The 15,842-nt window shown below is 32.6% G+C and overlaps 1 protein-coding gene across 1 annotated transcript in view; it reads left to right on the plus strand.

Annotated features, from left to right (window-relative positions):
• Positions 1 to 7,518, plus strand: part of LOC117175961 (regucalcin-like) — a 10,825-nt gene extending 3,307 nt beyond the window's left edge. Inside the window, exons 4-7 of the mRNA XM_033365841.1 lie at positions 800 to 1,024; positions 4,749 to 4,982; positions 6,994 to 7,094; positions 7,171 to 7,518. Coding sequence (XP_033221732.1) covers positions 800 to 1,024; positions 4,749 to 4,982; positions 6,994 to 7,094; positions 7,171 to 7,518 — 908 coding nt within the window. The remainder of the gene's footprint in view (positions 1 to 799; positions 1,025 to 4,748; positions 4,983 to 6,993; positions 7,095 to 7,170) is intronic.
• Positions 7,519 to 15,842: the final 8,324 nt, after the last annotated feature.

Genomic DNA, 15,842 nt, shown 5'->3' on the forward strand with positions numbered 1-15,842 from the left:
CCCCCCCCACAAGACGTCAATAGTAATTCTTCAGTCGAAAATTGACGCTAAAGTGTGATTTATACATAGAACGTTTCGTTAAACGCGTCAAAAGCCAAAAACTATTAAAATAACTCCTCAATTACATGGCCTTACTCTAAAATGTGTAAAAGTCCCTTTCTTATACTTCCAATATTCTGTATAATAATAAATGTGTTTTATAATCAGCGCATCAACATACATTAGTATACTATTTTAAAAAAATGAAAAAAAAGAAAAAGGAAAAAAAGCCTACAACAGGCAATGTTGTCGGCGCCGGCAGCCTAGCCACAACGTTCCTTAAATTGCATTAATTCCTTGGATGCCATGAATTCATTGACATGCAAGAATTCCTTGAATCGCATGCATTCCTTGAATTCATTGAATTGCAAGAATTCCTTGAATTTAATGGATTCCCTGAATTTTATAAATTCCACGAATTCCATGAATATGTGCGCTCTGCCGCTATCTTGCTAGAAATATTTTACCGGTGCCGAGAATTTTTTTATTACCGGTACCGACAGTGTATACACTTCATATTTTGAAATGAATTCCTGTCACTCTTTTCTTTCACTTCGCACTTTTTTTTTCTTGCTGTCACTTTACGTGCTGCTCGTCGCAGTACAATAAAGTGCTATTTTACTGCCACTCCTGGGGCAGATAAAGTGCGCTTGATCTGCCTATTTCAGGTTATTATCTACGTCCTAATAGCGTACAAAACCCTCTTCTTTAGGTCTAAGGTTGTCCTTCAAATAATCACTAACAACAATTTCTTTCGTAGGCCAAGGTTACCTGTCATTTGCTGTTCCTGTTAGAGGCCATCCGGACAAATTTGTGGTGGGTTGCGGTAAAAATGTTTTAATGATTAAGTGGGATGGTTCTACCGAAGTGCATTCTACTCGTTCTTACTTCATAAAATCGCTGGACCAGCTTCCTGATAACCCTATTCCTGAAGGCAATCGTTTGAGTTACGCAAGTGTCGATCCCGAGGGCACACTATGGTTTGGTAAATAAAATCTATTGAATTTGAGTTCAAAATTTTAGTTCCATAAGAGGTGGGAACAACTTCTAAAAATGGGGTCCAGCAGAGGTGGATTATCCGGATTAACTTTAGATACAGTTTTACACCGAATCATTTACCCGCAGAGAGCAAAAAGGCTGCGGTCACCGAGACTCACGGTGTTGATGCGCGCGACGGGAAGAAATTGCTTCAAAATTTTCGAGAATATGTAAAATTCACGTGTTCAAGGTGACCACGCGCGTGCTTTACGACGATCATGCGCGTGAATCGCATTTCGGACTTTCACGACAGCCACCACTGCGATCACAGTGTTCAGAATTATTTTCACGCACAACAGCACTTTGATGTCGCAGCGATAAGAACCGCTTTTATCACACTCGAGGTAACCGTTTAGGCTTTCTGCATTAGCTAATCGTAACAAAGTAAACCGACTGACGTTGTTTTGTGCCTGGTCATTGATTTATGGTTAGTGATCCACTGATTATCATTGTTTGAATAAAAAATAATATGTCAATAATATTTAAGCGATGTAAATGGTCATTAATAAATTTTTATTTTATTATCAATTTAATGTTTTCATTGCAATTATTAAGAAACGCTAAAGAAAAGAAATGTTACTATTAAAATTTCAGAAAATTACAATCATTGAACGAACAATGCATGGGGGTTAAGTACAGCATCTCCCTTGACAGTCTGCGGCATACCTATTTTTTATTACTATACTAAAAAATGCGATTTCTATTAAATTCTTTTACTAGGATGTGTAATTGGTTTTTAAATAAGCTGTAAGCAATGAACCTATTTTCATAAAAATGTCCCTTAGCACCTTTCAGACTGCCACCCTTCAAACATTTCCCAAAATCGAGCATTAAAAAATTATAATAAAATTTATCAATGACCATTTACACCGCGTAAATCTTATTAGAATACTATTTCTCATTTAAATTATCATAATAAATTACTTACCTTATCATAATAATTACTTACATAATAAATAACTTACCGTAAATCGTTAAACAGACATAAAACGACGTCAATCGATTTACATTGTTACGATCAGCTGATGCATAAAGCCTAAATAATTGCCATGAACGTGATCAAAAACGGTACTTGTCGCTGCGACATCACACTGTTGTTGGGCGTGAAAATTATTCTGAACACTGTTATCGCAGTGGTAACTGCCGTGAAAGTCTAAGTTGTGATTCACGCGCATGATCGTCGTGAAGCACTCGCGTGATCACCGTAAACACCTCACTTTCACACTTGCTCGGTCATTTTAAAGCAAAAAGACAAATTTTCAACAAATAACGATTTTCCCTCAAAAATTCAAGCTAAAAGACGAATCTTCTTTACCAAAATTGAAATTTACAACAAAAAATATGACTTTTTAGCAAAAAGTTAATTTTCCACGAAACTGATGCATTTTTACCGCAAAAAAATGTACAAGAATAAAAGATAAATCTTTAAAAACGGGAAAGTTAGATTTTCAGTTAACTCTTTTAGTTGAACTTCTACCCAAGCAGTTAAATCTTGAATTTAAGAAAATTTATCTTAAAGAAAATAATTGAACTTTTAACATGATTTCTGAACAAACTATTCAGCTAAATTTTTGAAATAAAATAGTTGAATGTCCAAGAAAAGAAGAATCATTTTTAACAAAAAAAGTTACAATTTTCATCAAGCAAAAATTCTACTAAAGAAGATGAGTTGTTAAATCAAAAAGATAAATTTTCAAGGAAAAATAGTTCGATTTTCTGTTGAAAAAGATTTCAGTTAACTTTTCACGATCAACATATCAATTTTTGAAAGAGAAATAAGTTTCTAAGAAAAAAATTTAATTTTTAATCCAAAAAGACCAAGTTTTAACCAAAAAGGATGACTTTTTAAAAAAATTATTTAATTTTCTACCAAATAGTTACTTTTTTTAAAAGAAAGTTTAATTTATCTCAAAACAGATTAACTTTTATTTAAAAAACAAGAAAAAACTAATTTAAAAAGAAAATGTCAAATTTTTGTCCGGAAAAGATTCCAGTTAATATGTCAAGATCTAAATACGAATTTTCAACAAAAATTAAGTTCTTGCAAAAAGAATTAAATTTCCAATACAAAGGACGAATTTTCCAAGAGAAATAGGTATATTTCAATATGAATAAACTTTTATTATGCAAAAATTATATCCAATATTAAATAATATAACTATGCAAAATATAATAGTGAGAAGAGTTCGGTTAAACATTTTAAGTTGATTCCACAAAAAAATCAGGCCTTTTCATCATAAAATGTCCGAAATGTGTATTTTTTTATAAACATTGTTTAGAGAATTAAAATTTTTTGGTCACTATGGAAAATATGATAGCAAGGATTTGTAGATAATGTAATTAAAAAACTTAATAAATTGAAAAAACCAATATAAAAACAAATAAAAATACATAAATAATTACTGGAATAATCATTTATTTATTTCTGCTTGTCTTTCTATTGCTTTTTTCATAAAAACGTGTTTTAAGAAAAAACGAAAGATGATATAAGTATTTTTGAAAGCTATTTCATTAAAATTTTCTAATCATTTTCGACATTAATTTTCTTATCGGCACGTTCCTTCCTCAAAATATTACTCTGTTTTTATGGTAATAATACAGAAGGTACCGCTCCCTCTTTAAGTTTTCAGCTGTGTACTGCAACAATAATCACCAGTTTGAAAATGATGACAAAAAATTATATATAAGCTCTCAAACAGTTCTTAATGGGTTAGGATTCACATGTGCTGACGTTTGGAAAATATCGAAGGAGTAAGAGAGATAGATCAAACTGTTGCCCCTGAGCGACGTGGAGCGGGGAAAAGTACTACAGAGTCATCTAACGAGCCCGAAAAACAGGATCAAAGTATGTGTCTTCACGGTTGCCTATATTAATGACTACAGCCTGATGGCGGCCGGCTACAAAATGACCCGATTGGCGCGCGAACGCAGGAGCTGAACGTGGCGGGACGAACCGGGAGAATTCCGGTAGAGAGGGAAGTCACGAGCCGAACGCGTACATAGGAAGTTCTGATGCAAAGGAGACTCCGAGTAGAGTGAGACAAATCATAGACATTTAGTTCGGAAACTCGCCAAACGTGAATGTGCGAAGTTAGTCGCTACAGTGGTAGAAGTAGAAACAATATAGTAGAGTCCTGCTATATTACATTGCTGCCAAGATGGAGGTTAACACTTTTCATATGCAGGATTGAGAGTTAACATAAGTCGATTACTTTTTATTTTTAAACAATTACTCCGGTTGGGAATTGGATCACTCCATAAGACTGTAATTGCCATCAATTACATTTGGATTTCCAAGGATTACTATTTCGGATAACCGACCAGTTCAGCGCATTATCAGAGTTGATTCCCCTCGGTTAATTGCCAGTCGCCACATAACTATGAAAATCTCAAGAACGTCCTTGGGACGTTCCTAATATGTCCTATGTCAGGCCAATAAACGTCTGTAAGACGTTCAATGTCCTAAAGATGGCCTAAAGACGTATTAAAGACATGGACGTGCTCGGGACATTTTTCGTAGTGGCATTAGACGTTTTTAAAGAGCATTCCTAGGATGACCAAAAGACATGTTATAAAATACGTATCAGGGATGTCCCAAAGACGTCTCTAGAACATCCTTTATTTTTTTACCCACAGGGTTATTATATTTAAAATTGTATATTATATTTCAGCGACGACAAACGATAATCCGGCGAATCATGAAAACAATTTGGGAAGTGTATACACTTTGACTAAGAGTAGAAAGCTTATAATAAAACTTACGAATCTTAGGTCAGTGACTGGTGGATTCGTATGGGACCAACCTCGCACTAACGAACAGCCATTGCTTTCTAAGTTCTATTACGCCGATACTCTAAACCATCAAATCATAGCATATGATTTTACGATACACAGTGGAAAGCCTGGTATGTTTTTAATATAAAACTTCCATTTCAGGTTAAAAATTCTTCGCAGAAATTCCTCACACACAGTTTAGTTTTAAAAAAGCAATTGAATCTGGAGTAAAAAAATCAAAAAGAAATCAAAATTTTAATCAAGTAGTTTAATTTTAACTAAATGAAATAAATTTTCAACTTAACGTATAATAGTAAACTATTCCGTTGAAACAATTTATTAAAAAATGAATTTGTAATCTAATAGTTGAACTATCTACTAAATTGACCAATTTTCAACCAAGAAAGTTAATTTTGTACCAAAAATACTGAAATTCAAACAAAATGTATCATGCGTTTTAATTCAGGTAGTTAGTTCTTTAACAGAAAAGGATGGATTTTTAACCAAAAATAGAATGAGTAGAATTTTTGTCAAAAATTTAATATTTAATTAAGAGTATTAATTTTCTTCCAAAAAATACTAAATTAAAAGGAAAAAGTTAAATTTTCTGTGAAACAGTGAATTTTTAATTTCAGACAGAGATTGTTCAACCAAATTGAATTTTTCAACCAAAGAAATTGATTTTCAACCAAAAAGATTAATTTCGATGATATAAATTAAAAAAAAAAATTATTACTACCCACATTTTTAGTTAAAAAAATGAATTTTCAATTGTATAGAACGATTTTTTTACAAAATGATTGAATCCTTAAACAAAATACATAAAGATTCAACCAAAATTGGGAATTCAAAGAAAAAAACATTCGAAAAAAATTTTTTATAATAGTTCAATTATAAGCTAATAAAATAAATTTTCAATGCAAAAAAATGAATTTTTCAATAAGAGAGTGCATTTTTTGTTCACAGAAACTAATTTTTAACCAAAAAAGTCAATTTTAATGAACAAGACAAATTTCCAAACAAACAATATGAAATTTAACAAAACATTCATATTTTTAACCAAACGGATGAATTTTCAAATAAAACAATGAATTTTTATCGAATGAAATCAATTTGGAACCAGAAACAATAATTTTCTGCAAAAAAATAGTTTTCTAACAAAAAAAAATTAATTTTCGACGAAATTGTTACATTTGCCACGTGAGCAATTAGGTGAGCAAAATGTACGAGTTTCAAAATGAGATGTTAAGTTTTTTCAAATTTTAACAAAAAATGAAATTTGTTAAACCATCAATTACAAAATTAATTTTAAATAAAAACAACGAACATTTAACAAATGCACAAGTTTTCAATACTTTTTATACTGTAGAAGTCGACATTTAAATCAAGTAATTTAATTTTTAAAAAAAGTAAATAAATTTTTAACTTAACATACAATAGTGAACTGTCCCGTTAAAAAAATTATTTTTTAAGAAGTGAAAAAATTAGTTTTTTTTCTAAAAGTTAAATATTTCATTAAAACGATTAATTTTAATTAACTAATTTTAATTAATAGCAGATTTTTTAACAGAAATTTAATTTTCAACTTAATTAAATTAATTTTTAAGAAAATAGTTACATTTTTTACTAAACTGATGAATTATCAACCAAGAAGGTTGATTTTCCGCCAAAAAAAAAGATGAATTTGAAATGAAGTAGTTACATTTTCAGTAAAAACAATAAATGTTCAATTTGGAAAAAAAAATGTTCAACGAAAATATTTGAATAACAAATAATTTCCAAAACATGCTCAAATTTTCAGCTCAGCAGTTGAATTGAATGGAAACTTAAAACAATGGATTTTCTAAAAAAAACTGGAACTAGTTAAATTTTTAGTTGGAAACATAATTTTTACAAGAAAAATTAATTTTCAGAAAATACTTGCATTTTCAATCTAAGAAATAAATTTTCGACTAGAAAGTTAATTTATAATTCCTTGCGAAAATTTCCTCTTCGAACATAAAACTCTATTTATTTACGTTTCCTATTATAATTTAGAAATTTTAAGAACCGGACTAGACTTAGATACACCCTGCTGATAAATAAATTAAGAGAAATTTTAATTTTTTGTAATTTAACTCGTAATGAAATTATTATTTTTAGTAAGGCTTGGAGAAGTGTTTCACAACATATACGCCAATCCGGGTCAACTGGCAATTGATACCAGAGGTTTTCTCTGGATTCCTCTGCTTGGAGTTGGCGGAGTAAGGACTCAATATTTTCAAAGATATTTCAAAAAATTAAACTTTAAATAAAAATCAAATTTCGTATTTTCCTTAGGTCCAAGAATTTGATCCATTTACTCAATCGCCGCTTCGATTCATTCCGATACCTGCAAAGCAAGTCGGAGGATGCACTTTCGGAGGTCGTTACTTGCAAACTTTATACGTATCAACAATAAGATATGAATTTAAAGAGCCTCATGGAGAAATTCCACCAAACGATGAAGGTGGTTGTGTTTACGCTATCCATGGCCTTGGCGTGACGGGAGTGCCGATAAGAGATTACATTTTGGCTAAAGCTGTACTTCTCGAAGCCTTTGAAGCCTTGGATGGTTACAAGCCCCGGCCATCTCGTGAGAGAAAGTCCCAGCCCAGAAATTTAGATCTGAATTTCTCATTACATTAGGGAATCAAGCAGTGTTGCCGGACACTTCATGCTGAACTATGACTATTTTAAAATATTTGATCAATAAATATAAATTTATTATTTACTGAAAAAAAAGATTAATACCTGGCACGATTTTGGAATGACTTTCCTTCCACATGTTTATTAATGAAAGAAGCATCGGCTGTGAAGTTAGTTTTGCACAAAATAAATTTTGCCTGAGATAATTTTCCTTGCACTGGAGGTAACCACCTTGATCGATATGGAATGGTTCGCTATTTTTGTCTATAATTTTGGATCCTTTTTGATGTATTTGAAGAACTATCTCCTCGCGGTCCTTTTATCCGTTTGGGTGTTTCAGAACAACACATCCTTCGAGATTCCCAAAATTCACTCTCTTTTTTCTTCCATGTTGTGCACTCTTGGTCTTGATCACACATACTGATTCGTAAACAACAAATTTTCCAGAATGAATTCGGAACGACATGGGTAGAGCTATGATTCTACGAGAAATCAAGATTATTTCCATAGTCTGTTCCCTGAGAGAAGAGCCAACAGTCGCGCAGGTGGGTTGTCATTTCGTAGTGAAAGAGTGTCTTTACCCTTTTCTTTCACACACAGTTTCTTAATTTTTCTTTTCATCAGTCCCTTGCTCTAAATTGAATATTTATTACTTTCCTTGGGTTCCCTTTTTAAATAGTTTAAGTTATTTTTACGAGATTTTTGTTTGTTTGTACGAGGAGGGAAAAACTTTAAAAAGACACCCTGCTAAAAGCTGGGTAGTATCGGATTTTGACTGACTGAAACGCCTCCTCCTATCTGCCTTGTGCCCCTTCTAACTACGCCTCCAGCAACATTTTCTCCAGTCTTCTTCTTTGCACTCTCGAGCAATGTGACCAAACTCATGGCAGCAGTAGCACCGGGTTTCAGCAGTTAATGCCTTCACTTGAAAACTTACGCAACCCACCTTCCATCTAGCCACTTTCTCCTTTTGGTGAGGTTTATATTAGGGGAACTAACAATGTGGTCCCCTAATAAATCTTTGAGCGCTTTCTGTACATCCTCTACCTCGATCGTTTCAACGAGGTCGCGAACCATTGATTGGACTCTTGGAATCAGGTGCCTGATGCTTAATCCCCCAACACTCCCTTCATTGCATCGCCAAAACTGAATCTTCTCCGGTTAAGCTCTTACTTCGAGGACGTCTTCCCATGCCTTGGTCTGTTGGATGCTTTTGACATCAACTCCAAGTTCCTGGGGCTTGACACACGTCTGCTTTCAAACTCACCGAATCCGCCTGGCTCCTTTATTTAAATTTTCTTCTGCGGAGCACCCTTCGAAGCTTTCCCCTAAGGATTCGGAGCCTTATCTTAGATTCGTTTCTTCACTAGAAGCCTCGCGTATATCGCCTTAAAGTTCTCATGCTGCTGACGCAGGTCCTCGTTCTAACGTAGCAGCTTCTCATCAACCAAGGCTTTAGAGCATCCTTCAACCTGTCTCAACCAGCTGGCAAAGTTCTTGAGGCGTACCAGTTCCACCTCAAACCTCAATTTACTGCTGAATTCGCATATTTCCTTTTTTGGTTTATATGCATTTCTCAGTAGTTTCTCCAGTTTAGTGACTTTTTCAGTTACTCGCTCAATGGTGTCAATGCACTCTGTCGCTTAGCGAATGGCTCCTAGTTTGTAGTGGTACCCTCGTTACAGGGTACATTTCCGCCAGAACTTCCGTCTCCTTTACCGACAAACTGTGCGATTGTCCCCTCCCCCACAGATTTTTACGAGATGTTATCCATCAAAGAAAAGGACCTAACCGCGCGTAGTTCTCGGATTAATGGTCTTTCCCTCTCCCTTTTTCCTAATTCTTAATAGTTTCCTCCAGTCCGGTCTTCTATTTCTTTATCATTAAAGAACTCCCTCCTTTCTTCTTCCCATCTTGTTAATTTGATCGCCCTCCCTCTCCTCTCTTCTGCCTCCATCAAAAACTTTCTCACCAACTGCTATCCCTTTCCCTCCCTTTGCGTTCCTTCTCTCATCATATATCCTGGCATTCTCCAGCCTGCCTCTAGTGTCCACCTTATATACCTTTCTTGTAAACTCCCAATATCTTTCCTTTATTTCCATCCCTTTATCTCTGCTCCATAACCTAATAGCGGCCATACCAGCGTATCAAATAACCACATTCTCCTTCTCCAATTTTTGTTGAACCTTCTTTTTCAAAATTCACATTCAGCTTTTTCCCATCTAAGTATTTCTTTAATCCTGTAATTAATCCCGCCATCCCTTCTTTATCCTCTACCATGAACACTATATCGTCTGTGTATGCCAGTGTATATATCTTTTCCTTCCCTATCCTAACTCCTCTCGAACATTTTCTTCTCATTTCTTCTTCCAAGTCTGATATATATAAATTAAATAAAATTGGGCTCAGAGGACAGCCTTGTCACACACCTCTCACCAACCACAAACTATCTCCTACTTGCTCTCCTACCTTTACCCTGCTTTTTGTCTCTCTAAAAATTTCTGATACTCTCTTTATCAATATCTCTCTTATCCCCCTTTTCACCATAATTTTTTCTATTTCGCCTAGGTATAATGAGTCAAACGCGGCTTTTAAGTCCACGAACATTGCTATCATTTCCTATTTTTCCTTATTAATTCTCTTATTTACTAGATAGTTCAGAACATATATGTTGTCCATTACCCCCATTCCTTTTCTAAATCCTGTCTGATTCGGAGAATCGATCTTTATACTTTATACAGTGCTGACATCGACGTCAACCCCCTCCTCCTATAATCTTTAACCTCCTCTCCTTAAAGGCCTTTCTTTACTATTGGTTTGACTACTCCTTTCCATAACTCTGACCACCCCTCTCCTCTCCATACTCAATTACACATTATCCATGCGGTGGAAACTTCACATAAATATTTATATTCAACTATTTCATTAAAAATTAAACTATTTTCTTGAATTGAAAATGTACATTTTTACTGAAAATTCATATTTCTGAGTAAAAAATTAGACTATTTTGTATAAATCCCGTCATTGATCTTTAAAGTATTGTTGAAGAGGTTTAAACAGATTTCCAAAATTGTTAAAAAAAATAATCTAAAATATTTTCAGGCATTTTTCAAAATTTTTCAGGTTTTATTAAAAATGGAAGTAAAAAGTCGAATCGTTTTAAACGATATTCAGAAGTTTTTAAAGAATTTTTTTAGTAATTTAAAAGTTGAATAGTTTTTAAATAATTAAAAATAAAATCATATACGAAAATTTCATGAAGATTCTTATGAAAATTAAGTATGGGTTTTTATCTTCGAAAATTAATTTTGAGAATATATTTAAGAAGATTTAAAAATATTTAAAAAGTTGTAAACAAAAATTAAAAACTTTAAGTATTTTATTTTTTTATTTTGCAGGATTAATTAATAGTTTCATGAAAAATTCAAATAAATTTCAGATATTCAGAAATTAGAAAAAATATAGAATAATGTAAGATTTAAAAAGGTTCCAACCAAATTTTAACGAAAATGTAGACTTTTGAATATTTTAAAACAAAATTTTAAAGCTATTTAAGGATTTCTAAAGTTTGAAGATAATGAAAATTTGTCTTAAGATTTCTGAGAAAATTTCAATGATTTGTTTGTTAAAAACTTAATTTGTTTACAGAATACTTTAAAAGGGATTAAAACAAAAACAAATTTAGAAGAATAAATAAAAATTGAACCATCATTACTTTAGAAAAAGATCGTCAAGGTTAAAAGATACTTAGAAGTCTTTAAGAGGTTCAAAAATAATTTCAGTAGTATAACAAAATATACATGTTTGAAGATCATTATATAATATTTTCAAATATTTAAATAATTTTTTAAACCAAATTTTTTAAGACTAAATTTTCAAACAAAAAAGATTAATCTTAAAGGAAAAAGATTTGCATTAAAAAAAGGATTCTCAATGAAAACGTAGTGGTGGACATCTTTAAACAAAAAGAAAAGATTTTCAACGAAATATTCAAATTTTTAACCAGAGTTGAATTTTCGAACTAGTGTGTAAAATTTCAACAAAGTAGTTGAAGTTTTAACCTACGAATATGGTTTTTTGAAAGAAAATGTAATTTTTGATATTTCAACGAATGCAGATGCTGCCAAGAGATGCATTGTAAAAATCAGGAAACAAGTTCTCAATCATAAAGATTAATTTTATATAAGAGATTCAAATTTAAACAAAAGTAGAAAAGTGACTTTTTCAAACAAAAAATTAATTTATTTAAATAAAAAGAATTTTCAAAAAAAATAGTAAATCGTTTGACCAAAAAGATGAATTTTTAACTAAAATTTTGAATTTTTCAACTAATGGCGAATTTTCAACAAATAAAGAATTGTCAGTTAGGAAATAAAAACATTTTTCCCAATTCTTAAACTTTTAAGTCAAAAGACTATTTTTCTGTAAAACAGTTATAACCCTGAATAAAAATGCTTCGACTTGAGTTCGACTTGAATTGCCCCCAATCAGGACATGCTGAAGTCGAAATTTCGACTTGAGCATGTGTCAGTTTTGAAACGGAGCCAGACTTCAATTTATGTCTTGGAGACAAGTTTCTATGTCTTGAAGACAATTTTCTATGTCTTGAAGACATAAATTTATCTCTTAAGTAAAATTTTAATGACACCAATAATGATGTTGTTTTTACGTATTTCTAACGGCTTAAGGTATTAAGGCCGATATACTTGAGTCAAGTAAACGTCGTCTTGGCCAAGACAAGGCTTGAGCAATATAAAGCACATGAAAAATATTTTTTTCCAATAATCCTTCAAGACTTTAATGAATTTTCTGTTTTTTATATATCAACTACCCATAAAATAGTTGTTGTTCTTTATTTTCTTAACGGGAACGATCGGGAGTGTTTTTATTTAATATTAATTATTGAGAAACTCCTAAGACTCGGCGGATTAGTTCACCTGCAAAGTGAAACTTTTGAGCGACGACTATTTTTTTTAGTACAGTAGAACCTTACTTATCCTAGTCCGCTTTATCCTAGTTCGCAATTATCCGAGATTGAAACAAAAATAGTTCATCCGTTTCATCCGAGCTATAGCATAATAGTAGTCCGTATTATCCGAGCCTTATGTTTTTTTTTCACACATATGAACTTGTCTTAACAAACCAAAGCAGATCTTCCTAAGCTAAGTTGGGTCCTGTCCACAATAGCTCGGATAAGTGAGGTTCTAATGTAATCGGATAGGACTGCTTTCACATTTCTGTGGCCACTGATTAAGAATCCGATATAAAAAATCGAAAGCAAAATGGCGGATGAGTGTGCTTAATAAATGTAGGGTTTTCCTTGAAATTAGTAGAAGGGAGTTTTCAGAGCAGCGGATTACGAATCAGATGTCAAAATCCTAATAAAACAAAATGGCAAATTTTATATTTGGCATAACAGTAATCGACAAGTTATCAGCTTGACAATTAACCATGACAAACCATGTAAAAACTACAAAAAGTAAGCAAAGAAAAAAGTTTTTAAAATTTCTATCTTATTTTCACTAATAATACTAAGGTGGAGTGAAAATTTTCCGGTCCAATAAGAAAAAAACAACTTATTACTTTTTTTTAACTTCATTTTTCATCATAATCTCCCTTAAGACTAATGCACTTCTCATAACGGTGTTTTAATGCATTGCTGCCAATTTTATAGACCGATTCATCAAATCCCTAAAAATACTCATTTACAGCATCCATGCCTTTGTCGTTGCTCTGAAATTTTTTACCTCCGAGCCATTTTTAAGGATAGTGAAAAGATGATTGTCCCTGGGGTCTTGTCGTGGTGAAACAAGATTTTTTTCTTCGCAAAGTGAGGAACTTGACTTGTCACTACGTCTTTGAAACGTTGTAATAACTCTGTGTTGTACTGACTTGTGATGGTTTTACCCTTCTCCAGGTAATCAATTAAGATCATTTCTTTTGAATCCCAAAAAACAATCGCCGGAACCTTTTTCGCCGATAAAGCTGTTTTCCCTTTTTTGGAGTTAGTTCACCTGGTCCAATTCACAGTTTCGACCGTTGTTTACTTTCTGGAGTGCAATAGTAAATCCAAGTTTTATTCACAGTTATAAATCGACGTAAAAATTCGTTGAGGTTTCGCTTGTACAGCGCCAAATTTTCGATTGGAACAGTTTTCCGGGTCAATTTTTGATCGACTGTTATCAAACGCAACACTGATCTAGTACAGTGCTTCTCCATGCCCAAATGTTCATGTAAAATATTGCGTACGCGCATAATTGACATCCTAGTAGCGTCAGCTATCTCACCTAACTTTAATCTGCGGTCCTCTATCACGATTTTATGCATTTTTTCGACCATTTCGGGAGTTGCGACCTTAGCGGAGCGTCCAGAACGTGGTTCAGCAGAAGTGCTCGTGCGACCTTCCCCGAATTCAAAAACCCTATGTTTAATATTCGAATATGATGGAAAAGAGTTTTTCAGTGTGAAATCCATTTCTTCTTGAATTTGAAGTGGTATTATGCCTTTTAAATTGAAGTCTTTAATGACCGCACGCATATCTGATTTTTGCATTTTTGCACAAACAATCGAGGTTAATTCTTCAGTATGCTTGAAAATTGATATACAAGCTAGTGAGATATGGTACTATAGAATGCAAGCTAATTAGACGTGCTGGCGCTATCTCTAGGTCAGGCCAGGAACTTTTCACCCCGCCCTCGTATATTCAAGTTTGACTTGTAACGCATGTAAAAATTAGCTGCAAAGACTTTCAGACGCGGCTCCAATCAAATAAAATTATACATATAGTGTTTCCTTTATCTTGAGACATCAAAATATCTCAAGAAAGACGCATCTCACCAAAATATTGCATGTAATTAAAACTCTTTGTGTTTGAGGCGGCAAACCCAATATTTTTTATTGCAGAGTCAGACTTTGGATTTGTAATCAGTGATCCTGAAAATCCCCTCATATCAATTTTAAAGAAAATTCAAAATTTATTTAGCATACTCGTCCTCCATATTTGATATGCCATTTCGTTTTCGTATTTCCTGACAACGGATTCGTAGTCAGCGATCCCGAAAATGTGCGAGTTACCTGAGAGTAACAGAATTTGGCCCATTTTATAATCATTTTATACTTTTGGAAGCTTTTTGGGATTTTGTCCCACTATGCGCCTTAGGCCTAAAAAAAGGGTTTCGAAGTCTATTAGAATATAAGAAATCATTACCCCCGCACTCCAATACTTTCACTTTCCTACTTGCCTTACTTTTCACAACCCCCCCCCCCCCCCCCCCCCCCCCCCCCCCCCCGCATACTTTAGCATTCACTTTCACTCTCTTCCCAAATCTTCTTTCTCCTCTACTTCCCACACATTTCCCATAACTTTCCATCAATTACTTGAGCTGTGAGTTGTGAAATGTTAATTGTAAGCTGTCAGTTGTAAGCTGTTTGTTATGAGTTGATTTGGTTAGAATTTTTTAAATAACTCTTCCTTTTGGTAGGAAATCAGTCCCCTTTCTTAAAAATCTACCTTTTTGTATAAAAATTAATTAATTTAGTTAAGAATTTGACTAGTAGAAAGGTAGTCTTCTCAATCTGAAATTTATCTTTTTTTATACAAAATTCATTTCTTTTAATGGAAATTCAATTATTTTGTTAAGAATTGTTATTTACTGAATAACATTTTTCTTCTAAAAATTTAACGATTTAAATTTTTGTTTAAAATCTATCCTTTTCTGCTCAATTTTAGACTATTTTTTTGAAAATTCATGATTTAAAAAAAATGTTTGTTGAAAATCCATCTGCTTGATTAAAAATTCAATTTCTTTTGGTAGAACATTGATCTTTTTTTTTGAAAAACACCTTTATATTTGAAAAGTTACCCTTTTGATTTAAAAACTTAACAATTTATTCTTCAGAATTTCATGTGGAAATGTTATAGTCTTTATTTAAAAGTTCATATATTTAGTTAAAACTTTATCCTCTAAAATAAAAAATTTATCTTTTCAGTTAAAAATTCATTTTTTTTTGCAAAAAACTACGAACAATTTCAACCTTAGAATTGCATTTTTTGGAAGTTTTGTATGGGGAAAGGAAAACAAAAGAGTGGATTTTCTTAAAAACCGCTCAAGCGATTTGTATTAATAAAATATACGTTATGGAGAATTACAAGACAATTCTTAAAACATGCAAGAAAATTTTATGTCCAAAACCATAAGTAAAAAAAAAGTGTTTGAATTTTTTTAGATTTTTTATTGTGATCATGTTTTTGAGCTGTGTGAACCATTTTTTTTATACAAAAGTCGATTCATCAAGTAAATTAACATATTTCCAACACAAACTGA

Source organism: Belonocnema kinseyi, chromosome 7 (genome assembly GCF_010883055.1).
Source record: "Belonocnema kinseyi isolate 2016_QV_RU_SX_M_011 chromosome 7, B_treatae_v1, whole genome shotgun sequence".
NCBI classification, from domain to species: domain Eukaryota; kingdom Metazoa; phylum Arthropoda; class Insecta; order Hymenoptera; family Cynipidae; genus Belonocnema; species Belonocnema kinseyi.